Source organism: Panthera leo, chromosome C1 (genome assembly GCF_018350215.1).
Source record: "Panthera leo isolate Ple1 chromosome C1, P.leo_Ple1_pat1.1, whole genome shotgun sequence".
In the NCBI taxonomy this organism is placed as follows: domain Eukaryota; kingdom Metazoa; phylum Chordata; class Mammalia; order Carnivora; family Felidae; genus Panthera; species Panthera leo.
The window spans coordinates 194008218-194035346 of record NC_056686.1 but is presented as its reverse complement, the minus strand read 5'-3'; the positions used below and the strand labels follow the sequence as shown (position 1 = coordinate 194035346).

General features: G+C 33.7%; 1 protein-coding gene across 9 annotated transcripts in view; it reads left to right on the top strand.

Annotated features, from left to right (window-relative positions):
• Positions 1–27129, top strand: part of KANSL1L (KAT8 regulatory NSL complex subunit 1 like) — a 134043-nt gene that overhangs the window by 38951 nt on the left and 67963 nt on the right. For all 9 annotated transcript variants that reach the window (XM_042950004.1, XM_042950003.1, XM_042950000.1 and 6 more), the window contains exons 3-5: positions 689–830; positions 9456–9653; positions 13739–13860. In XM_042950004.1, coding sequence (XP_042805938.1) covers positions 689–830; positions 9456–9653; positions 13739–13860 — 462 coding nt within the window. The remainder of the gene's footprint in view (positions 1–688; positions 831–9455; positions 9654–13738; positions 13861–27129) is intronic.

Genomic DNA, 27129 nt, shown 5'->3' with positions numbered 1-27129 from the left:
AAGAGTTAGACGCTTAACCGACTGAGTCACCCAGACGCCCCTTTTATATAAATTCCTTATTATCTTTGGTCTCTGAATCCTGAGAATCAGGTTTTAACACACTGTTAACCTTAATAAACATCCCAGGACTTATGTATTTGGTAGGCTTATTTGAAATGTAGGGCATATTTTTGGTATTTTTTGACAATATATTTAAATTGAGTTTAGGTATTTAGCTAACAATGACCACTGTTTTAGTGAATGAAAATTGCATATAATAAAATTGCTGTGGTTTGTTACATTTGTTACATAGATTTAGATCTAGCACAGTTCAAATGACTGTACTTCCAGTACTTCTGTTTACATATAAAAGCTTCATGTAAGTTTTTATGTGTTATTAGTATCATTCCTGTTTCCTTTCCTTTGCTGGCCCACTCCTGTTTCAGCCCTTGTGCATTAATAAAGTATTAAGTAACAGAAGAGATGATCTTATTACTGGGTATGTAATAATAAAAGCAAGCATTTGTTGGGATAGAAAGATAAGGAAGTTAAAACTTTTTCTTTGATAAGTTGATATGTGATTCTTGCATGTAATTAGGTGTTTTATAAAGGAATTGGGGATTATATGACAGGAGTCCAGGAATTTATTTAGTCTGTGAAAATTTGATTGCCTTTGTGCCTTTACTAACAGTGTTTGTCTTATTCACAGTAACAGTAGTACTGAATGGAAGTGGCTTGTAGACAGAGCAAGAGTTGGCAGCCGATGGACATGGCTTCAAGCCCAGATTTCAGAGCTAGAATACAAAATCCAACAGCTAACGGATGTTCACAGGCAGATTCGTGCCTCCAAGGTATTGTCTGTATTCTTGTATTTTTAAAAATATTATTACTGTTTTAATTTCTCATCTCTCCACACAAAGTAATTATTATAAGACTTTATAAAAATGTAGTTAATATTAACATATTTGATATGTCAGTTGCTATAAGTTGAAGCTATCACTATCATGCCTTTTTATTTATCGCGATGAGCAGTTCAGCTACTTGAGATACTTTTCAGTTGAGGTCCTGATAGTCCTTCCTGATCCCATTCTCTTTCCCCATGCCACTGTAGCCAATATTTTGACTGCAAAATGTTTTGATATTTATTATTTTTATGTATGTTTTTATATTATTGGCATATAGATGTCTGTGTCTACAACTACTATTTTCCATGGTTTTTAAATTATTTATTTATTTAAAAAAATTTTGTTTATGAGAGAGAGAGAGAAAAAAAACACAAGCTGGGGTGGGGGGCAGAGAGAGAGAAAGGGAGACACAGAATCCAAAGCAGGCTCCAGGCTCGAAGCTGTCAGCACACAGCCCGATGCGGGGCTCTAACTCATGAACCACGGTATCATGACCTGAGCCGAAGTCAGATGCTTAACCACCTGAGCCACCCAGGCACCCCAAGTTTTCTGTTTTTAAAGTCTATATAAATGATATATATACTACAAACTCTTTTGTGACCTGCTTGTTTTTGCTCAGCATAAATTTTACATTTTATAGGTCCTGTATGTTATTTAATTGTATGAATGCGATGGACTTGTATGAGTACAATGGAATGTTTTATCTCTTCTTCTGTTTTCTATTGATAGACATATACATTGTTTAGTTTTATGCCAGTAAAAACAATACTGTAATGACTGTCTTCTATGTGTTTTTTTGTGAACAAAAAAGAGTTCTTGGTATATGCCTAAAAGTGGAAATGCTGGATCTTAGGCCTGGCTATCTTCAGCTTTCCTGTACTTACTGATGTGATTGGGTAATGAATTTTCCCAATGGCAGTGCATGAGACCTCATATTTCTTCACATCCTTGCCAACATTTCATAATTTTTAACCTCTTAATTTTTCCAGTGTAATGAGTATGAAATATTATTTTATTACTGTTTTAATCTAACTGTTCTTTAGTATAGAGATTTGGACCTCAGTGTAATTGACCATCAAATGTTTTTTGTCTAAGAATTAACTTATTTTTTGCATTCACTCTTTTTTGGGGGAGAGTGGTTGGTAGAGGTATGTGTTCGTGAATTATTTTTAAATTTTGGAGACTAATGTGGTCAATTATGAATATTACACATCTCTCATGTGGTTTTTTTCCAATTTTAATATATATATAATAGAAAAGAATGCATGTTCTTTGTGTGTTCATTATAGAATTCTTTGTTAATTTGTTGACTTTATATATCTGCCATATCTTTATACCTCTATATCTTTCCATTAATGATATAGATTTGTTAAAATTTCTCATTGTGAATTCTTCAGTTTCTTCTGGTAATTGTTAGTTTTTGCCTCTTACATTTTGAAGTAATGCTGCTTGGTAGATACAAATTTTTGATAATTCTAGGTGTTTCTTTTTATAAACTATAAATAGCTAGATTAAAAAAATTGACTCTGGGGTGCCTGGGTGGCTCAGTGGGTTAAGTGGCCAACTTTGCTTCAGGTCATGTTCTCATGGTTTGTTAGTTTGAGCCCCACGTTGGGCTCTGTGCTGATAGCTCGGATTCTGTGTCTCCCTCTCTCTCTGCCCCTCTCCAGCTCATACTCTATCTGTCTCTCTCAAAAATAAATAAACGTTAAAAAATTTTTTTTAAAAAACCGACTCTGATTGGTTTATATTTTTTATTTGCCCTTATTCTCCTCTCTTTGTATTTATATCTTGTTTTCTTTCTTTTTTTTTTTTTTTAAGTGTATTTATTTATATTGAGAGAGAGAGAGTTCATGAGAGCACATGTGCCAGCAAGGGAAGGGCAGAGAGAGAGGGAAAGAGACAATCCTAAGCAGGCTCCACACTGTCAGCTGTCAGCACAGAGCCTGACTAAGAGCTTGAACCCATGAACCGTGAGATCCTGACCTAAGCTAAAATCAAGAGTTGGGCTCTCAACTCACTCAGCCACCCAGGTTCAAGACACCCTATATCTTGTTTTTTCACCTTTTTGGATTGGTAGAATTTGCTTCATTCCTTTCTTTTCCCTATGCTGGTTTAAAAGCTATTCAGTACAGGTTTATTCTTTGTTATTACTCCCAATTTTTAACATACTTAACTATAAATAATCCTAACAATGACTAAAAGTACTCAGTATTTCATATTTTTACTTAAAACATGGATTCTAATGTTATTTAACTACTCATTGCATATGTCTACTCAATGTAGTTGCTTTTTTACGGTCAGTAATTAATTCTGTTTCTAACTAATTTTATTAAAAATGTGCTTACTTTTCTTTTGTGTTCTCCCTATAAAGCTAGTTTACATATTAAGCTGCTGTAGCAAAGAAACTGAGAAATATCGCAGCTTTATGCAATACATAACACTTCATAACCGAGGGAGTGAATACAGGCTGTAGAGCAGCTTGGTCTTTTCTGTCTTGCTGCTCTGCTATCCTCTAGAGTAGTGGTGATGGCACTATTAAACAGGGTTGTGGTCACCTCCTCATTCTGGCCCTTGGGAAGTGAGAAGAGAAGTGCAGCATAGTTTGTCTTCAAGTTGGAGGTGACTTGGAAATTGCACTACTTTGTCCCACATTCATTGGCCTAGATTTAGGCATATGGCTGCAGCTAGATATGTAGCAGGGAAAGGTGAACAGTACAGTCTTAAAATGAGAAATTGTAGGCATAGCTAAAAATCCAGTAGGTGTGGAGTTTGGTTCTAAAAAGAAGAGGAAAATGGATATAGATTGTTGTAGTCTCTGCTACATTCCCTTTTCTCTCGGTTTACATTTTGCTGAAATACATTCTTCAGTGGCTTCTATCTCAAAGTACCTTCATTTTACCCTCACTCGTCAATGATACTTCAGGTTGATATAAAATTCTAATATGATGGCTCTTTTCCCTTCATCCTTTAAAGATCCTATTTCATTGTTTTCTGCTGAGCAGTCTATCTGGTAACTTAAAAGCTGTTTTTGTATATTTGATGGTCTACATGTTTTTACCAATAGGTGTCTAATTATGGATTTATTTCTATTTTATCTGTTCTCAGAAGACACATTTTTAGCAATTCACTGAGTTTTGACAAATAGGTAGTTGTATAACCATCACCATTATCTCTTCCCCCATTAGTTATTGGAGAAAAGTGCTTGTTTTATAGGAAAATTGATAAAAATAAGCTTTCTCACACATTGACTTTAAAGTTCTATCAGATAACTCTTGTTGAGATGTCCTGAAAGACTGGGAAATATGAGTTATTGGAAAAGGCAAGTTGATAGGAAGATACAGATTTGGAGTTACTTTAGTAGAAATGGCAGTTAAAGCTATGTTATTGTATCAATTTTTACTTTTTGTTATTTTTTAAAAAAATTATTTTTAACTTATTTTTTTAATGTTTATTTATGAGAGAGAGAGAGCACGCAAGAACAAGAGGGGTAGGGGTGGTGGGGGAGGGTGGGGGGAGGATCCGAAGCAGGCTCTACATTGACAGCAGAAAGCCTGATGTGGGGCTTGAACTCACACACCGTGAGAGCATGAGCTGAGCTGAAGTTGGATGCTTAACTGACTGAGTCACCCAGGCGCCCCTGTATCAGTTTTTAAATAAAATTCATTCATCTCTCCATCCTGTGTTATCTTCTGCCTTCCCTCTGCCTTTCCTTCATTCTTTCCCATCTTTGCTTTCACGTATACTTATTAGCATAATGTGTGCTTAAGGTACACAGTGAAGAACAAAATGCACAGAGTTCTTAAATTTTTAGGGTTTAGGTCAAATGGGGGTGAAATTACCAAATGATTACACATATAAATGTTATTTTAATTCCAACCAAAAATTTTCCCCCAAAATTATAGGCTTTTGCTTGGAACTCAAAGTATATTTTTCCATTGAAATAATAATATGAGGAGTTCTTATACAATACCATCAAGTACTATTTAATTTAAATATTGCTAAATATCTCTTTGTAGCTTTGTTTTTATGGGAAACTGTATTCTACATAGTGAAACTGTGGACATTATGGAGATAATATTGTAAGGTTGATGGTTTTTGGTCTGAAAAGTAAAAGCTGAGAAGGAAAGGAATCAGAGTTCTTAACGACATGTTTACTCATATGGTTAGCCCAACAGTACCAAGAGTCTGTATGTAAATAAAGATTAGTAAGTTTTAGGTACTATCATGAGTTTACATTCTGATAGGGAAGAGAGACCATGTAAATAATTAATTGCAATATAAGGTAATATGTGCACTGATACATATTTTTAATAAGATATAGAAGTGCCATAGAGAGAATGCATAACTCTTATTTAGGGGTTAGCAGGTCAGAGAAAACATCAGCAAAGAGGTGATGCCTCAGTATGGTTTTGGAGGATAAATAGTTTGCTTGAACCAATGGAACTGGAAAAGGACATTCCTTGAAGGTCTGATGGCATGGAACAACATGATATGTTTTGGAATTTACAAAGTAGAATGAAAATTCAAAGGAGCAGAAAGTATGAGTTGCGCAAGGATGGGAGAGGAAACTAGGAATGAATGAATGAATGTTATTGAATTCCTTGCATAATTTGTCGATTGTCTGTAGGAAGGTGAATAGGAGGATAGACTTTAAACCCTTAGGCTTACCTGTTCTCTCTGTTGGATTTGGGAGAATTTTGTTCAAGAATAGTTTCCTGATGGAAGTCGTTACTGTTCCTTAACTGTCTTCACCGAAACCTTCAGTAATTTCCCAGTTCTTTCAGATTACCAGATAATTTATCCTTTCTGATCATTTTCTTTAAAGGAAATAATATCACAGGCATTTTTATAGTAAATAGAGTTCTTAGAACAAGTCAAGTTTAAACCAATTAGGAAATTTCCAAGAAAGTAGATTCCTAGTAAAATTGATCACTAAGTTTCATACTTGAATCTGCAGTCTGGTTCATTGGTGTTTTAATGTTTTGTGTGTTCTAAACAGTGCTATATACTTGTTTAAACATTTTTAAATTTTGATTATGTCATCTATTGGGATAAATTATTTTTAGGAAAGAAATCTAAACTTCCCACTAATAATTTATATTTTTCTTAGTTCAGGCTAGATGTGTATCTGGCCCTTTGTTTTCTTAAGGATCACGTTATGTTTACTTTATGGAAAAGTCACTACAATATTTCTTTTAATAGTTTCTTCTTACATTTCTTGGAAATCAAGGTGTGTAGTTGCTTATTTATGTGTAGTGTAGTTAAATTATTATACTGAATAGAGAAAACTACACTTTCTTTGCTCTTCTGGCTTCTTGAATTACTGTAATTAAAAAATTGAGAAGCATGTGGCTAAGTTATCTTGAAGGAACTTTCTATTTAACTTACCTTGAAAGTGAAAAAAAATCCTTTCTTAGTTAAATTAGAGATAAGAGGAGGGGAAAGAGATCTAGAGATGTTCTTTTGTAAATATCCTGTTTAAACAGGTCAGGAAACACTGAGATCTAATAGATCTAAACATTTTAAGTCTTTTTTTTTTTTTTAATTTTTTTTAACGTTTATTTATTTTTGAAACAGAGACAGAGCATGAACGGGGGAGGGTCAGAGAGAGGGAGACACAGAAACTGAAACAAGCACCAGGCTCTGAGCTGTCAGCACAGAGCCCGACGCGGGGCTTGAACTCACGGACTGCAAGATCACCACCTGAGCCGAAGTCGGATGCCCAACCGACTGAGCCACCCAGGCACCCCACATTTTAGGTCTTTAAGCTGCCATTTGCCTCTTCTTTGACACACTGGGGGTAGTCTAACTTTTGCTAAATTTTTAGAAAGAAGAAAGCACATGTTAGCAACATTCCTTCCTTGTTCTTCCAACACTTTGTCAACACATTACAACTTCCATGTTTCTCCTTTTCTTTGCTTCAGCTTTCACTAAGACAGTAGCTTCTCATCACTTTCAGAAAAAAATTAAAATAGTTTTTCTTGGTTGAGAAGTTGGTTAGCCTATATTAAATGTTTTCTCTTTTAGATTTCGTTTGTTACCTATATTTTACATTGTAATTTTGTGTATTTAAAATTTTTCATTTAAATTTTTTTAAAACCTTAGCTTTCATGACTTTATATAAATACTGATGATGATGTTGAAGCAATTATTTTTTCACTAAACCTAGTTGCTGGGTAAGGATCTCTTCAAGTGTTCATATCAGGAACAGTTGTCTTCTGGTGAGGTTGACTTGCTTTCATCTTATGCTAGAGTTTTCATGGGTCTCAGTCATTGCAACTCATCCCACTAAAACATTTCATATCTTTGTTATTTACCTTGTTTTCTCTATGACTAGACTATTCTTTTTCTGAGTTTTTTAAAAATTCAGCTTTATTCAGGTATGATTGACAAATAAAATTTTAAGATATTTAAGTGTACATCATGGTGACCCAACACACCTGTATTCTTTTCCTGATTTTTAAGAACTGAAACTATCTCTGTAGTGTCTTCAAAGGATATAATTTTCCCTTTTTACTCTATTCTCGGCCATTGTGAGAGTTTTGTCCAGGGCAACAGTTTAAGGGGGAAAACAATAGATTATGACCTTATTATAGATGTCTTCCTGGTTGAATTTTTAAAATATCACTTTTCATTGAACTAATTGTAGCAAGTTTCCTACTTCTAAATAGGTAGTATTCTAAAGGTTCAAAAATTGATCTTTTGAAATTCAGGATCAGTTTTTCCATATGTACAAGATTATTAGTAAGGGTTATGAAAACAGGCTAACTCACAGCAGCCTGGCTCATAAAATAATCAAACCAATGGGAATTATAGCTAAATTGATATGATGAAAATTGGTATTTGTTTTACAAGCAGATACTGTTGAAAAATCTGGTGAGACGCTTTTACAAATTTTGAATGGACATTTCAGATACTTTCAGTCAAGAGCTTTTGAGATTGATGATCCTCTATCAAGTCTACTTTAACTTGAAAAATATCAAATGAAACAAAAATTTTTAAAAAATATATTTCTTCAGATTTCTTGATAGCCATATCTGTGCATTCTAGGACAATAGTTATTGAGATGGGATCAACAATTGGATCTCCTTCTCTTTGTAAAAGTTACTAGCACTGTTGGAAGTGTAGTTTAAAAATAATAATAATAACTTACTTGTTACTTTTACCACACATCAGTGGTAATATATTGCTACAAAATAATAAAATGTATGTTTGATACCATACCTGAATGTGTTCATGCTACAGTGATATGTGCTCCAAATTATGGTGTAAATTGAAACTATCCATATATAACATTGTAATTTATAGGCTGTTTCCATCCTATAAATAGCACTTATACATGATATAAGCCGGCCTATACAGTTTTTTTTTTTTAAATTTCCATCATGAACTACTGTACTTATATTAGTGTTTTAGTTGGCTTTTCATTACAAGAATATAATATTTCAGCCACATAGCCATTTAATACTTATCTAACTAGCCTATTAGCTTATTGGCATTTTGCAAAACAACCACATGTGTGTGTGTGTGTGTGTTTCTGTGTGTGTGTGTGTGTATACAACCATTAATATACAAGTATACATATATATAACCATATACACACACATTTATACATTATGTGAAAATATATATTATTCTTTGCAGGGGGGGAAGTGGTAGAAGCGGTAGGGAGGGAAAAAGGTTTACGGTGAGAACTGATTATGAAACTGTTGAGATCATCTCTGTGCATTCTTTTTCCCCTTTCTCTTCTGTCTTCATTGCCATTGAGGGGCCTAAGGGTGAGAACAGTTGGAGTGAAGAATCTGGGGAATATGGGACAATATTTAGCAAGCCAGTTGTGAGTAAGTATACGTGTGTGTGTGAATGGTAGGCAGGGAGGACAGAGGCAGCTAGATCCCTACTCTTTCTTCTAGTTTCTTACATTTCAGAAAATACCACAGCACAGTTGAAACCTTGTGCCTGTATTATTAACTCATCTACCTAGTAAGCACTAGTGTGGCCTCGAGAGTACTTTTTTTCAATAGTGCAGTCCTGCCCTTTGTTGCTTGCTGGCAGCAGCAGAGTTGGAACTCCTTAGAGTGCTCGGAAAGAAGTTAGTACAAAGTCAGAATGTTGTTTGGATGTTTGTAAGTTTGGTACTTTAATTTATGAAGCTGGGAGTACTCAAATATAAAACTCAAATGGGAATGCTAGCTACCAAAATACTCGAAGACTGTATCAGGAAGTGTTCCAAATTTCAGCGTGAGATATTCATATTCTATGTATAAGCCTTTATTTTAAATGTGTCATGCTTTTTACTGCTAATAACTAAAACCAATAAAAGGGAAAATAATTGCATGTATACAATTTATGACAATATTTCACAAACCTAACCCTTAAGACATACATTTTATTTTAGCTACACATGTTTTAAATCAGCCAAGTTTTTACAGTTAGACTGTACTTTCAAGTGTGCTTTCTGATTTCCAAGCAATAATGAGAAGCATGGTTTTATGTGCATTGTAACATTAAAACTGATCTAGCAGTCAGTTTGTTTTCATTTCAACTCTTTAATTGCTGTTTGCCTAGGGGATAGTGATCCTAGAAGAATGTCAGCTTCCAAAAGACATTCTGAAAAAACAAATACAATTTGCTGACCAAGCGGCTTCATTAAATACGACAGGGAATCCCCAGATTCCCCAAGAGAGTCAAGATCCTTTACCAGAACAAGATTTTGAAATGTCACCAAGTAGTCCTACACTTCTTCTTCGCAACATAGAAAAACAGGTAATGTGAAGTAAGAGTAAGATGGGAGTGGCACGAAATGACTTTTAATCAATTTTATGAACTCTTCAAATAAACCTGTGTGTCTGCTTGGGATCTTGGTTATTAAAGTTTGCCATTTGACATTAAATATAGTTAAAATATTTAGTATGTGACTGGTCTCTCATAATATTGATAGAATTAAGATTATATACATATTGTATACAAAGTATTTGTACATAGCCATAGGATAACTCATTTATGCAAGAGTTGGAGAATCTTTTTTTCTAACAAAATTGCTCATCATTGGACTTTTCTTTCCTGGGGAAAGAGGAGTGATACCACTTAATAGATCTGAATCTGAATAGTTGTTTGATCAATTTATTGGTAGAGATTTTTTTTTTTTTAACGTTTATTTTTGAGACAGAGAGAGACAGAGCATGAATGGGGGAGGGTCAGAGAGAGGGAGACACAGAATCTGAAACAGGCTCCAGGCTCTGAGCTGTGAGCACAGAGCCCGACGTGGGGCTCGAACTCACGGACCGCGAGATCATGACCTGAGCCGAAGTCGGCTGCTTAACCGACTGAGCCACCGAGGCGCCCCAATAAGGTCTTTTTAATACCGCTTTTTAAAATCAAATATGTTTTGATATATAATGTTTCCATCACTGTGGTAGAGATTTTTAATGAAAGATATCAGAATATGAGTTCCTTTATTTAAAAAAGGTCATGTAAATAAATGGCAAATTAGCCCCTAACAAATTACTTTGATTCTAAAGCCTTTCCTGATACTTAAATTCTATTATGGTTGACTCTAGAAGTCTAATTATTTTTTCCTGTATCTATCCTTTAAAATCATACCATTTATTTTTATTTAGATGTTGGTGGCTTTTGAACAAACCTGACTTTCTAGGAGTTTGTTAACTTGCAGCTGATCTGAATCTGCTGGAATCTACCCAGTTGGGATCACAGCTGCATGATTACCTTGTTCCAGTGGATAATGTGGATTCATGCCTGCCCACATCTAATTTTTCTAAGTTTTTCTGACATATATTGTGAAATAATTTAGTATTAGGTTACTACTATTTTATTTCCGGTAAATCAGGGTATGGTGCAACGCCTCTTCCCCCATATTTGTTGCATTTACAGTTGCCTGGAGTTTTCCTTAATTGCAGAATTGCATAATCAAACTACTTTTATGACTATTTTGTAATTCAGAAAGTTATTTTATAATCATCTGGTATTAAATTGGAATGTACTTTACCAGAGAGGTGGTGTTTTCAGTAGTGTTGCTTATGTTCCCACTTCACTCTCTTTTCTCTCTCATCCCATAGGATCACTACCCTTTCAGTTTGGCCCTAATTGTTTCTCATTCCAGAATAATGTACTTGCTTGGTCAGTCAGGTCTTCTGTTTTTTTGTTTTCGTTTTTATTTTTTTTACCTGTAGTTCATTATTTATCCTTTGAAAAGAGATTCTTTTAATATTTTTTTTTCTCCTTGTTAGCACCGATTTGTTTTGTTAGACCTGAGTTATTAATATCAGAACGGGCTAATTTACAGGGTCTAGTGAGAAATGAAATCACATAGCTCTTTGTTAAAAACAATTTTGAAGAGTTTTAAGTCAGTAGCAGCAGGGCATTAAGCAAGCATGGCACCCTTCTGAGTGCAGCCTTGTGTGACTGCTCAGGTTGCTCACCCATGAAGTTGACCCTGGGTATCACATGTTTATTTTTGGTCCCATTGCTGACAGGAGTGCCAGAGGCTTTGGAAGAGAAGGGAACCGGGAGTTGTGAGAACAATGGTAATGGTTTTAGGTATAGGAAGAGTAGAGCAAAAGGATACAGAAAGGGACACCAGCAATCTCTTGTAGAGGTCATTAGTAAATTGCCTATGAACAGGTCATTTGCTCTGGAAACATATGCTAATAATGTTTTCGTAGGCCAATTAAAAAATTGTTTACAAATGCTGCTGAAGAGGGATGAGAATTAAGTGGCAGGCCTGGCAACCCTGATACTACACATATTTTTCTTAAGATAACCTGTTGGTATATAACTGTTTGTTGACTATAGTGGACCTTGAATATAGATCCGGTATTGATGACTTACCTGAATTAATTTTATTAGAGAAATGTTCGCTTCCCAAACAAAATTTATTTATGTATCTCAAAACAATGAAAGAGTTGGCAATTAAAATACTAAAGGCACTATTAAGTTGTACACTGATATGAGTTTTAAAAAGCAACTTACTGATCTATAATATTAATGTATACTTGCATTATTAGGTAATGTATTTTATTCATAAATTAAAAGGTAACTTTATTTTAGAACTTTAGGTAATTTAAATTTCAAACTGGTGTATTTACATTAAAAACCTTGTTATCCAATAGCTAGTAAGTGTTTTAACTTTGAGTTGATTAGTTTTTATCTTAAGAGTTTAAATTATGCCTCTCCTAATTTTACTTTTTTCTCATTTTTATTATGAATTTCTTATCCCAAACATGGACTCAGATATTTGTGATTTTTATTGGGCTCGATTGAGTTGGTTGTTATGCTGTTCTTCTGAGCCAATTATTCACATGTACCTAACCGGTTACCTCCAGGGGCTTAGAAGATTTTTAATGATATTTTTCGCAGTGGAACAATGAAAAGAGTGTATCAGTGTTTTGGACTGAAAAATATGGGATACTTTATAAATTTCTTTGTATGACTAAACTAATGAATGCTTACCAAGTGGATAAAGACTGTATTTGTACTGATTTTGAAAATGAGCTTTAATTGAAAAATGAGTGATAATTTTTAAAATGAAGTCATTTGGTATGTATTACTTTTTAAGAAAATAAATGGTAAAAAATTTTCAGGGTCCTTTTCAAAGATTTTTTGAAGAATTCAAATATTAGATTTAGTTCTATTATATTCTTTAGTCTCATTATTTCTAATAGTATGTTATTAGTTTCATACAAATGAAAAATTTAAAATAATTATTTTATGTGCCCCTCTATTTCATAATGGAATATCTTTCAGTTAATAAAAATGGTGACACAGGTCTACATATTTAAAACAATAAAATCATACATTAGTAAGTGAGAAAACCAGGTTTTAGAAAATTGATGTGACACGATTAAATTAGAACTGTGTGTGTGTGTGTGTGTGTGTGTGTGTGTGTGTGTGTGTGTATGCGTGTTGTATATACTCACATATACTCAGAAAACTTAGTCTAGAGGGATGGATATATACCAAGATATTAGCAGTGTTTTTACTCTGTGAAATATGAATGCAGGAGACTTTCTTTTCCCTTTTTAAGCCCCTCTATACTTTCCCTTTTTCTACAATAAGCACAGATTACATATGTAATGAAAATAGTTGTCATTCTTCTGTAGAAACGTACTGTTTCCACTGACGTGGCCTATGTTTATTGTAATTGTTGTAGGTTATTGTTTTAGGATAATTTAATAGTTATTACATATTACAAATATATTATGTATATTTAAATTTGGAGTAAGGGTCAGTGAAAATTTGGAGTACCTAAAAAAACCCTGATATTTTTGAATTAGGAAAAATATTGAGAAACAGTGTGGCATTGGATTCAAGCCTGAATTTCTTACCAACTTTATAATCCTTGCTCAAGCTTCAATTTCCTCAGCTGTAGTTGATTTTAATAGTAATATCAGTAGTTCTAATACTAATTACTTTGCAGGTTAATTGTAAAGATTAGAAATAATCTGTTTAGTGCTTTGTATAGTGCCTGGCACATAGTAGGCACTTAATAAATTATAGCTATGACTTTGTTATTATTAACTTGGCTGCCTCAAAGGAAATATTTTGTAGATGTTATTAGCTAAATTCAAATGTTTTAAGAGGATAGGATGAGTAGATAAATGACCTGTAACAAAAATGGATATGGTAAAGGACTACTTTAAAATGTGAACATACTTATAATAAATGGAAAAATTAGTAGTGACATATATCATCTTTGGAGATTAAAATATTTACTAAAATACAAGCATTTACTTGTTTCATGAAAAGTCAAGCATTTAGTAGGTGCTAAAGGTGTGAGACTTAACTCACATGTCTTACTTAGCAGTAGTAAAAGGTTACTTGTTTTCTTGCAGAGTGCACAGTTGACGGAAATCATCAACAGTCTGATTGCCCCTCTCAACTTGTCCCCAACTTCATCACCCCTATCCTCCAAATCCTGTAGCCATAAATGTCTAGCGAATGGCATTTCCAGGAGGTAGGTATCAGTGAGATAGTTTGGTTTCTAAATTTGACGTTGGTGATTTTATTTTATTTTATTTTTGATCTTTTAAGTAGTATAGCTGCTTTTTTCTTCTTAAGCACTATTAGAGTACAATCAATAGAACATGGATACATTTTTAGATAGCATCAAACTTACATAATTAAGATTACTGTAAACCTTAGAACGAGGGAGAAAGTTTTCCAGGATGTTTAATGTTTCTGAAAAAGAAAAACTGCAATACCCTTTGTTAAAGAAGTACTGCTTTATTTAACACACGTTCCATTTTGTACATTTTCTATTCTGTAGCTCTATATGGCCTTTTCTTTTTTTTTTATTTTTTTTTATTTTTTTATTTTTTTATTTTTTTATTTTTTTTATTTTTTAATATATGAAATTTACTATCAAATTGGTTTCCATACAACACCCAGTGCTCATCCCAAAAGGTGTCTATATGGCCTTTTCAATGCATTTTAAGAAAAAAGACGCTAGATATATTTTGGACACAGAAGATGGATAGATTTCATCTGCAAAATTCAGTTTAAGTTTCACTTAATCTGTATCTCAGCTTTTATAAGGAAAAAAATTTTTTCTGAATGTAGTTAATATAAAAATTCCTGTAATCATTAGCAATTTATTACATTTATCAGCAGATACACAATTACATATATATGGGATCATAATTCTTTTTTGGGAACAGCTTTTGTTCTCTTTTATTTTCCTTATTTTTCTCTTTTAAAGATTCAGTTAGAATTAAAGATGCTAATAGAATATTATTTTGTGTGTACATCTAATTTTTTTCAAATAAAATTGTAATGTGGGCTCCTTTAACTACCAGAGGACTGAGTATAATTTAGGATTGGGAAATATTTATATTAATAATTATATGATTTATTGTTAAATTTTGTTTAATATGGCATGAAAGGAACATTTGTACCATGGTAAAAATGATGCAGAGTAGCTATCACATTCTTAATGAGATTAGTGGATATAAACTGAGTCTTAAATATAGTGTTATTTGGGTTTTATTTCTAATTTGTTATTTTGAAAATCTAAGTTTTGATACTTTCACTATTTCATTTGTGCTGAGTCTTTTATTCATTGTTGTGTTACAGAAAAAGTTCTTCTGTTGGTTTCACTTTATTTTTGTTGATTTTATATATTCATTCTTTATATCACTGATGATTCACTTTGAAAGCAGATTCTCATATTGTGTAGGACAACTCTCATATCTTCATTTATGAGAACATACGCTAATTAAGGAAGTCATAATTACAAAAACAAAAAGAAAGTCATAATTACAAGTTGAGCCATTAAATACCATTAAATTGGTGTGCAAACATTGTGATTTGTGGCCATGCCCATTTTAGGTAACACTTGTTTACCTAACCAGGTATTACACTATTACATAAATATGCATGTGTGTACATATTTTCATTTTAATGTACTTGGCTATATTTTTCGTTACTCATTCACACAGCATATTGCATAACTATTTGCTGTATGTCATATAGTCATAGTTCTAGGTTACAAAGATGAAGAAGACAGTCTCCACTTTTAGCTAACTTGCAGTCTCATAGGTGAAACATAATAATTTAAAATATGTAATAATAAAGCAATTGTGTGAAGTTGTTTGAATATTTGATTTTAATAGCTGTCATAGTTGAAAAGATAGCTCATAAAGATAACATGGTTCCAAATGAAAGAGGTATAACATGGGCTTTATTTACTAAATCATGATACTTTTTCAATTCTGTCTACTAATAGTTCAGAGGTTCTTGTTGACATCTGCTAGTAATTGCCATCTTTCCTGATCTCAGGTATTTATTCCTACAAATTAATTGGAAAGTTTGTTTTTGAAAGTTTAGGAAGGGGCCTAGGGGGAAAACTAAAAAAAGGAAAAAAAAAAGTTTATAACAGGTTCAAAATCTACTTAAATTCTTTGTTTGATAGATTTAAGACCAGATTAAAGTTTGCTCTCCAACTTTTTGAAGTATGCTGATATGTAAGTGTTTTCATTAGTTTTATTAATTTTACTAATTCATTTATTTTTGGCAATAATCAGCATTTTTTCAAAATGCCTTCTATATAACATGAGTTCCTTTCAAAAAGCATTCTCACATTTGTTGTCAAAATACATTTCTTGTGAAGAAAAGATTTTATAACATTTGCTAGAAAATGTAATATAGCCACCTTTCATTTAAAGAGAAGGTAAGCAAATTTAGAATATTAGAGATTTTGTTTAAAATGTATAATTTATGTTTAAGTTTATTAACTGTTTTTAAATGCTTTGTTACCACATAACCAGCAAACTGCTGTGTGAAACAAAAGATGTGGGGGATACTTCTGGTTTCATTAAATTTTTTGTAAAAATTCTGTTTGTGATAAATATATACCATAATATACAAGTCTATTTAACCAGGAACACAGAAACTGGAACATATTGCAGATAACAGAGTAATAACTCTGAAGGAAAAGTAGAAAGTTTTGAGGGTTTGTGATTGTTGTCTCACATGCCACAGGGAGGTACTAAAAAATGTCTCTTGGCTTTGTCAGTTATAAATTGAGACCTTAGCACAAGCAGTGTAGTGGCATGATGGAGAGAGACAAGCGTGAGCTAGTAAGGGAATTGGAGATGAAGTACAATGGAGTCAAGGTTACATTTTCAAAATTGCTTGCTGTAAAGGCCAAAATAAAATGGATGTACAAGGTCAAGAAAGGTATTTTGTTTTTAAAATGGAAGAAATGTAAGTATCTTTATTAAAATGAAGGAAAAGAGCTAGAGATGGTAACTATAGGAATACATATCATAAAGTTATGGAGGGGCCTTTAAACAGGTGGAAATACATGTGTTCCTAGAGAGTGGCATGACAGAGATTAAAACGGATGAAGTCACAGTTGTTTGTATAAAGTGACTAGCCAAGAGTGGCAAAGGGAGCTATAGGAGTTAGGTAAAGGTGTGGATAGACATTGACCAAACATTTCTCTTCTCTTCATTTCCCTTTCTGCCCCTCCTCCTTTTTTTGTAGCATGAACAGCCTACCCCTGGAGAATGATGTTTTGTGGTTTCTAAGTTGTTTTCTTTTTTTTTGTTAACCCTTTAGCTATATTGCAAAAAATACTTAGCTGATATTTGTAGAACTAGTAAGAATTTAAAAGCAGTCTGTAATTGAACTTTTTATAAAATAAGCAAATGCATAATCGTGAAATTCTATACATTTAACAGATTATTTTAGTACTCACATTTGAGAATATTACCATAGATTTAGAAAATTAATTGGACACACAATTTTATATTACAGTAATACATGAAAAAACTTTGGTTTAAAGATATCTGTATTGAAGGAAGGTGAAATTTATCTATTTATGAGCCTTTTGATCCTGGAAGTAAATAAATGCCGAATGAGGCCTAAATTTAGTTCTTATATCTTTGTCATTTCTCAGCATTGTTGTTATTTTTTTCTTCACATGTAAAATGTGAAAAAAAAAATCTTTAAAACTCAAAGGTTTTCACGAATAAGGACTTAATTAATTTAATGTTATTCAAACTTGACACTTAACTAGAAAGTACTTTCTGAAGATGTCCCTTTTAAGCATATAAATACTATTCATTTTATGTATTTCAGTAAATGTGAAGGTAAGAAAATTAATCATTTGAATAAGAACTTTTAAAATCCTGATAAAACAGGGGCACCTGGGTAGCTCAGTCAGTTAAGCATCCAACTTCAGCTCAGGTTGTGATCTCGAGGTCTGTGAGTTCGAGCCCTGTGTCGGGCTCTATGCTGACAGCTCAGACAGAGCCTGGATCCTGCTTGGGATTCTGTGTCTCCCTCTCTCTCTGCCCCTCCCCAACTCGCACTCTGTCTCGGTCTCTGTCTCTCTCTGTCTCAAAAATAAACATTAAAAAAATTAAAAAATAAAATCCTAATAAAATGTATACAACATAGAATTTACCATTGCAACCATTTTTATGTTTAATGGCAGTTAAGTACATTCATTGTTGTGCAACAATCACCATTATCCATCTCCAGAACTTTTTTTTCATCTTTCTAAACTGAAACTCCATACCCATTAAAGAGTAACATCCCATTCTTCCTTCTTTCCATTCCTTGGCAACCACCACTCTGCTTTGTGTCTCTGTGAATTTGACTACTTTGGATATCTCACGTAGTCCTACAGTATTTGTCCTTTTGTGACTGGGTGATTTCATTTAACATAAGGTCATCAAGATTCATCCATATTGTGACATGTGTCAACATTCCCTTTTTAAGATTGAATAATATTCTATTTTATGTATAGAATACTTTTTTTTAGTCCACTGATATCTGGGTGAACATATGGGTTGCTTGCACCTTTTGGCTATTGGGAATAATGCTGCTATGAACAGGAGTATAGAAATATGTGTTTGAGTCCTTGCCTTTTTTTTTTCGTTTTCATTTGAGTCCTTGCTTTTTAATTTTTTGGACATATATCCAGAGGTGGAATTGTTGGATTGAATAAGAATATTTTATTAGGTATTTTGAAAATGAGAAATTAGTGAATGTTAATGATATTTCTAAGCCAAAAGCTAAGAAAAAGCAAGAAACGAGAAAAGTAAGCAAAGCTCAGCATCTACTATTGTCTGAGGACAAATTCTGACAAAATTGAGTTTTGATAGCTTTGTGGAGGGATAAAGAGAAATCAAAGCCAAATCAAAAATCAAGTGAAGTTTTAATAGCTTGTGGGGTGAGAGGAAGATAAATCAAAACCTTGCCTCTGATAGGGAGATGAAATGAAATCTTCCTCCATGGTTTACAGCCTCAGAGTAAATGTAACTCAGGAAGAAAACTGTTCCCCTTCCCCACATAGGGCACCATGGGGGAGAGTTGCCCTGGTCCCGAGCAGAACAGAAACAAAACAAAACTTATCTGTCTTTATAGCCTGACCATGGTGGGGACTTGCACATTGATTTTCAGTTCAAATTTGTATTAATGAGTGATCCAAGGAATCCCTAGTTTAAAATGGTTTTGGAATGGGTCATACTACAAGGTAGATGGCAGAGGCAATTGTAGATTCAGTTCTTCACTGGAAGAAGACACCTTCTTTCTTAGCCCCAGAAAATCCTTAGGAATAATTTTTCAAGGCAGTGATCAGCACACAGTTAAATATAATCAAATATGTAAGGACATCAGTAGGAGTAAGAATAAGGAAAATAACAGCAAAAACAGATTACCAAGTTCTCAGATACCAGAATTATTAAACCCTGATAATTTTTAGAAAATAGTGCTGCTTCTGATTTTAGAAATAAAAGATAGGCTTGAAAATATCTGCGGGGAAGAAACTATAAAAGTTATGTAGCACATTTGAAAGAGGTCCAAATAAAACTTCTGAAAAATACTGAAATTAAAGAACTAAGTAAGATTGGGGAAGCTGGGTGGCTCAGTCGGTAAAAATCCAACTTCAGCTCAGGTCTTGATCTCACGGCTCGTGGGTTTAAGCCCCACATTGGGCTCTGTGTTGACAGCTCAGAACCTGGAACCCAGAACCTGGAATCCCAGAGGATTCTATGTCTCCTCTCTCTCTGCCCCTCCCCTGCTCCCTCTCTGTCTCTCTCTATGTCTCTCTGTGTCTCTCTCTCTCAAAGATAAATATTAAAAAAATTAAAAAAATAAGTAAGTTTGGCAACATTGACACAATTGAAGAGAGAACATATAACAGAAGATAGATTAGAAGAAAAATTCCAGATTGTAGGAAAAGAGACAAAACTGTGGGAAATAACAAAGAGTCGTTTAAACAAGTGAAACATATTGAGTAAGTCTTAAATGGAGACCTGAAGATGACATAGAGAATGGAGCAGAACCAATATTTGAAGAGGTTTTGGTTGAAAAATTACCTGATCTGATAAATGACACCAAATTCAGGAAGCCAAACACAGATTCTTGAGCAGGACAAATAAAAAAAAAAATCTGTCCATAGAAACAGAGGAAATGGGGAGAAAACAAAGACAAATGGAACATTTGAAAGCAATAATGGAGGGGGGAAGGAGGAAGATATCACCTTAACTGAAGCCACAGTTGGACTAACAGCTGACTTCTCAAGAATAAGAGCCACAGTGCAGTGGAAGGGGATCTTCAGTGAGTTGAAAGAAAACTGCCAGCCTAGAAATTCTATACCCAGAGAAAACATCTTGAAAGCCTGAGTGTGAAACACAAATGTTCTCAGACAAATCAAAACTGAAGAGTATGTCACTAGTAAATTCTAATTATAATGATAACCATAAAGGGTGTGCGTCAGGCAGTGGAAAGTGATGATACTAGAGGAGTAATTGGAGATGCAAGAGACAATGAAGAACAAATGAAATGGTAAATAATTATATGGGTATATTTAAACAAACAGTAGTAAAACATGTCTAGTGGGGCCAAAAAGAAAAAAAAAATCTATGGCAACAATAGCATGTAGGTCAGGAGGAAGAAAATGGTTTGAAGTTGTTCTCAAGTCCTTGAATTATTCAGGGCACTGGTAAAAGTACTGATTTTGATTTAACTTTTTATCTTTCTATGCTAAATATGAAGAGGAAGTCCACGTGGTGGGGGAGGAGGCTTCATAGGTGCCAGTAATGTTCCATTTCTTGGCCTGAGTGACGATTATGGGACAGGAGTAGGAGGAGTAGGGAGGAGTAGGTGAGGCATTGCTTCATAAGTTAAACATAAGATAAACATTTTATGTTTTTATCTATAGGTAACATATTTCACAATCAAAAAGTTCAGAAAGATAGGATACAAATTATACACTTTAAAAATGATAAATAGAAAACACAGTGGCCATAATAGGTTTAAAAAAACAATTAAAAATTTTTTTAATGTTTATTATTTTTGAGACAGAGAGAATATGAGTGGGGAAGGAGCAGAGAGAGACGGGGACACAGAATCCGAAGCAGGCTCCAGGCTCTGAGCTGTCAACACACAGCCCGATGCAGGGCTCAAACCTATGAACCATGAGATCATGACCTGAGCTGAAGTCGGACATTTACCCTGAGAATGATCCAGTTAATTGATTTTATAACCTTTGCCCTTTATCTGTCAAATCTGTCTTAATCTAGGATATCCATTCTTTTTAAATGAAAGCATTCATACATACTTGTGGAAAGCAGATGAAGAATGCCTAAAAAACATAAAAAGGACATGTAGCTGTAGTGTATTTTTAATTGTCCCTCTGATCAAAAAGTTCTTTTATAGGCACTTGTGAATTTTGAGGTGCATACTCAACTGAAATGTGTAAGTTAATTCAAATATCAGACCTAATAATAGCAGTATAATAATAGGAAGTTGCAGAATGTAGATATAGGCAAAAGGTACACTTAAAAATGATAGGAAATTTAGTGATTTACTGTGATAAATAATATATGTTTACTTTATAGTTCTTAAAAGTTATAATGGTGCCTAAATATTTACATTCTTTCTGCTCCAAAAATTTTATAAAATCTTAACAACATTTGGCCCTTATTCAGTTCCCACTCCTACCCAATTTTTACAATCATATTATCTTAAAAGGTACATGTTAGTCTATTAAAATGTAGTATACCACAAAACAGATCATTGAGAATTAAAGGTATGTCTTGCAGTAAACGTCAAATACTGAGAGATAGTACATGATTGTATGAGAAGTAAATAAGATAGTACATACAGAAACCTTATAACAATGCCTGGCATGTAAGAAATAGCCAAATAATGTTAATCATTGATATTCTTATGTAAGAACATATTATATATGTTAAAATTGTATATTAAAATTATAGGTAGTCTGTTATGTCTTTTATATCCTGGCATTATACTAGTTATTGATTTAAAACTATCCTTACTTTTTTAAGAGTACTTCAAAGTGGTCTTGGTTATGATAAGGATTTTAAGGCGTATGTAGGGCCACCTGTTACTGAACACTCATCATATAGATACTGGAAATCAGAGATACCATCTGTTTCTCCATCATGTCTCTTGGGGAGATATAAGTTGCTGTCCTACCTTTGGTCTGCCTGGTGGGTATGGTACCCTGTAATTGAACCAAGCGTGTAAAAATTCAGGGTAAACATAGTGTTGGGTTTTATTCTCAAATTATATAAAACATACCTTCTCAAAAGATCATATTGGGACATTTAATCTCTCCCTGCCCCCCTAAAAAAGTTTTAACTTGTATTCATTTTTAACCAGTTAATAGTGGTTTTTATAATTTAGTTCTTTTGGGGTAACCTGTGGTTATGAGAGTATAGAGTATACATTTTTATATATTCTTTTTGTTTTAGACATTTTGTGACCTTGAGCAAGTCAGTTAATCTCTTTATAGCTCATTTCTTTAAATTTACTGGGACACAACTATTTATAAAGTAGTTTCTAGTACTAATATTTTTCAATTAAATGTTTATTTTTGGGGAACTCTTTTTTTTTTTTTAAACAAATGAACAATAAAAATGTAAAGATTTCAACACAGCCTAAAATGTGTCTTTTTGTCACATGACTTTGTGATTTGCTTTGGATGTAGTCATTTTATGTTAGCTTATATCAAGAGACATAGTGAATAGAGACAAATTATTCAACATAACTTAAAAGCATAAAAGAAGTTAATATGAAAGAGGTACTCGGGACAGTGGGAGAAATGAGGATTCTACTCAAACGCTAGAAACTTTCAAATAAGCCAAGAATTGTTGAAGTAAAATTTATTGCATATTGCCTTTCTTGGATGACACTGTGGTGAATTCAGTTTTTGATAACTCAGGCTCATGACTATGACCACATTCTCATGGACTATGGAGATTAATAGCTGTATATCTGTAAAAGAATTCACTTAGTAGTTCACAAAATATCTACTGTGTGACCTCAGTGTGCTAGGCATTGGATTGGGCACTGGGGATACATGTTGAATAAAAATACATGTGGCTTCTGTCCTCACAATATAGGCTCTAGTTGAAGAAAAATGCCATCAACCAAATACTCAAATAAATGCATAATTTTAAACTCTGATCGGGTACTATGAGAAAATTCATTGTTAAGCATATACCTTTGGAATCAGACAAATCTGACTCAATCCCAACTCTGCCATTTGGTAGCATTGTGATCTTGGGCAACTTTCTAAGTCACAGTTCAAAAGAAAAAAGTCTGCTTCCTGGATTGTTGTGAGGATCAAATGAAATAACAAGTGTGACATTGTTTTGCTTTATTTTTTTTTGTTTTTTTTTTTACTTGTTTATTGTCTATCTTTTTGGATGAGAAAATATAAGCTCCATAAAAGCAGGAGTTTTTTTTAGTCTGAGTTATTAACTACTATTTTCCTAGCATCTGCATCAGTGAGAGTCACATAATGGGCAGAATAGATGTTCGTTGAATGAATGAAATGTCTTTCAAGATTTCTTGCAGGTAATCAGCATTCCATAAAAAAATATTTTGTACTGGGGCACCTGGGTGGCTCTGTTTGTTAAGCATCTGACTTTGGCTCAGGTCGTGATCTCTTGGTCTATGAGTTCAAGCCCCGCATTGGGTTCTGTACTGACAGCTCAGAGCCTGGAGCCTGCTTTGGATTCTGTGTCTCCCTCTCTCTGCCCCTCCCCTGCTTGCTCGCTCTCTCTCTCTCTCTCTCTCTCTCTCTGTTTCTCAAAAAAAAAAAAAAAATTGTACTTATTTGTCTTTTCTCCCCCATTGTCAGATTGATGCTTTAGTTATTGCTCTCATGGTTATCTCCTGCAGTTCTGTTTCCTCTCATCTAACTTAACTCTGGACCAGAAAAGTAGATAACCAAAGTGGTAGAACGATTTATACTATAAGAGACATTTCTTAGTAAGAAAGAATGCCTCTCCTAACAGTAACAGGAGTGAACTGTGAGGTTTTTTTGTTATTTAAAAAGCTTTTGTGATTTCATCCATATTCTGGCTACTTGGGGTTGCCAAGTAAGTAATCTCATAAGTGAAGATTATTATTATTACTTCACTTATTTCTTCTAATAAGGCATACTTATTCTAGCTTTATATCACATTATATCATAATTTTTGTTTATAATTAGGTTAGAAGAAATTCAAGTTTTGAATTTTTAAATGTTGGCCACTATTCTGTTTATTAATTTTTAGTGGATCACATAGAGGTAGCTCAATGTTTGATATAATTTTTAAAAGACATTTCAGGTCATTTTTACAATATCCTACTGAACTGTTCTCTCACAATATCTAAAGTAAATTCACTTGGTTAATTATTTTCCAGGCTACCTGTTTGCCCACTTGTTATTCATTGATTGCCAAACCCCACCTCTTATTTAATGGCAGTATCTCCCAGAAGTTAGAATTGTTTTTTTTAGCTTTACTCATCTTGGCAACAGGGTCTAAGATGAGTCACCAGGAACTGAGAAAACTGAAAAGATTGAGTCTTCAAACAAATGAAGCATTACATTTTATCATCATCAGAGATAGTTATTAGTTTTTAGATCTCCTACTCTAAAATGAAGATAAAATGTAAATGGATCCTTGTTTACCCCATGGGGTATTATTATCTCTGAGAAAGTGAATTTCTATTTGAAGTAATGTCTAGATTTTTATTATTGTTATTGTTGCTTCTTTTTGCCTTAATGAGACCCAGAACATGATATGAAATTAAATTCCAATGAATCATTGCCATGCTATTTATTTCCACTAATGGTAATTATCTCGTGAAATGCAACCATTCCTTCTAATTGGGTATCATAATTGAAAAACTGCAGTAAAACTGGCAAACTAATTACATAGAAAGTAATTCTTTTATACTTATAGTATCTTCAATAGTTACTTCTCACAAGAAAACCCTCTTAGCTGCATATTCTAGGCTGATATTTTCAACATAATTTTGGATTCATATGAGCAACACATTATCATATTAGCTGAATGTGTGACATCAATAAGGAAATAAAATTTCCCAGCTGTGTTTTTTAAGTAATGCCAGTAGGAATTATTTTCTTTTGTAAAAACATTTCTTTCCCCTTCTTACCTGTAATTCTAAAACCTGATTTTATAGAGAATGTGTGGCATCAATAAGGAAATAAAATTTCCCAGCTGTGTTTTTTAAGTAATGACAGTAGGAGTTATTTTCTTTTGTAAAAATTCTTCTTTTTACCTCTAAGTCTAAAACTTAATGTTATAGGGACTGTTTAAATAGTGTTATAACCAGTGGATGGAATATCATGTATTTAAAAAATCATATGGTAACATGTTTAGTTTGGAATGTTACGTGGAAGAATCAGGATACCGAAACCATTGTATAGGAACATTTCATAGAAAAAAAGACTTGAAGGATATAATTTTAATGAAAGCTGTATTTGTGTTTAGATGATGGGATTTTGAAATCCTTTTTCAACTTTTTTCTATTTCCAAATTTTCCTTTAAAATGAAAAATAGTAATTAGTAAAACAGAAAGTCTCCATTTCAAACTTTAAAACAAATTACATGTCAGAAAAACAGCTAAGAGATTATATTGAAGAATCTGAACCGTATCTCCCAAACTATATATTAGCTAGAGATGTTTGACAAACTTTAGGTCTCAATACTCACAAAAATATAACCACCACATTGGTTTCATAGTCTCTTTGCTTAATGCTTTAAAAAGCACCACTTGAGAGGTGCCTGGGTGCTTTAGTTGGTTAAGCATCTGACTCTTTCAGCTCAGGTCATAACCTCAGGGTTCATGACTTCAAGCCCCATGTTGGGTTCTGCGCTGCCAGTGCAGAGCCTGCTTGGGATTCTCTCTCTCCTGCTCTCTCTCTGCCCCTCCCCTGCTCACACCCTCATGCTCTCTCTCTCTCTCTGCCCCTCACCTACTCTCTCTCTCTCAAGAATAAATAAGTCAGAAAACCCCTTAAAACCAAAGTACTATTTGAGGGGCACCTGGCTGGCTCAGTCAGTAGGATATGGGATTCTTGATCTCAGGTTGTGAGTTTGAGCTCCATATTTAGACGTAGAGATTACTAAAAACAAACAAACAAACAAACAAAAAAACCACTTGAAGTTGTCAGGATAAAAATAGCAGATAGCACTATAATTGTCTCTTTTACTCTCTACCTTTTATTATGGACAAGTTTGACATATAGAAAGCATAGTAAAATGAAATCACATATTCCCCAGGTTTAAGAATTCCCAAGATTTTGGGGTACCTGGCTGGCTCAGTCAGTAGAGCATATGATTCTTGATCTTGGAGATGTGAGTTCAAGCCCCATATCAGGGATAGAGTTTACTTAAAAAAATTCCCAAGATTTTCCTGATTCATTTCAGCTATTTCCCTTCCTGACACATTGTTTTCTGTGAATTTTTAAAAATCAAATTGTAGGGGCGTCTGGGTGGCTCAGTCGGTTAAGCGTCCGACTTCAGCTCAGGTCACGATCTCTCGGTCTGTGAGTTCGAGCCCCGCGTCGGGCTCTGGGCTGATGGCTCAGAGCCTGGAGCCTGCTTCCGATTCTGTGTCTCCCTCTCTCTCTGCTCCTCCCCCATTCATGCTCTGTCTCTGTCTCAAAAATAAATGTTAAAAAAAAAAATTAAAAAAAAATTGTATTGATTGTTATTTTAACTTATAAATACTTATGTGTATTTATTTCTTTAACCAACTCTTTTTTTTAACATACCCACCATGGTATTATCATCTGCTTATTATTTTTATATTATTAGCCATAATGTGCTGCTATCGTGAAATTTCTATTCATATTCAGATTTCCTTCAAAATTATCTTTTTATGGTTAATAAAATATGGTTTATGAATCAGGATTGAAACAAAATCCATATTACATTTGGTAATTATCTCCTAAGTCTCTTACTCTCAAGTAGTCATTTAAAAGTCTATTAGAATTCTCTAATACAAGGGCACCTGTCTGGCTCAGTTGGGAGAGCATGCAGCTCTTGATCTCGTGGTTATAAGTTCAAGCTCCACATTGGGTATAGAGATTACTTAAAAACAAAATCTTAAAGGGTGGGTGCCTGGGTGGCTCAGTCACTTAAGCGTCTGAGTTTGGCTCAAGTCATGATGTCACAGCTCGTGGGTTTGAGTCTTGTGTTGGGCTCTGTGCTGACAGCTTAGAGCCTGGAGCCTGCTTCAGATTCTGTCTCCCCTATCTGCCTCTCCCCTGCTCACGCTGTCTCTCTTTCTCTCTCTCTGTCTCAAAAATAAATCCACATTAAAAAATTATTTTTTTTAATCTTTAAAAAAAGTCCGTAATACAAAAAAAAAATGATTTCCAGATGATATGTTTGTTTAGAAAAACAGTACAAGCTCATTTTAGGAAAATTGGAAAATTCAC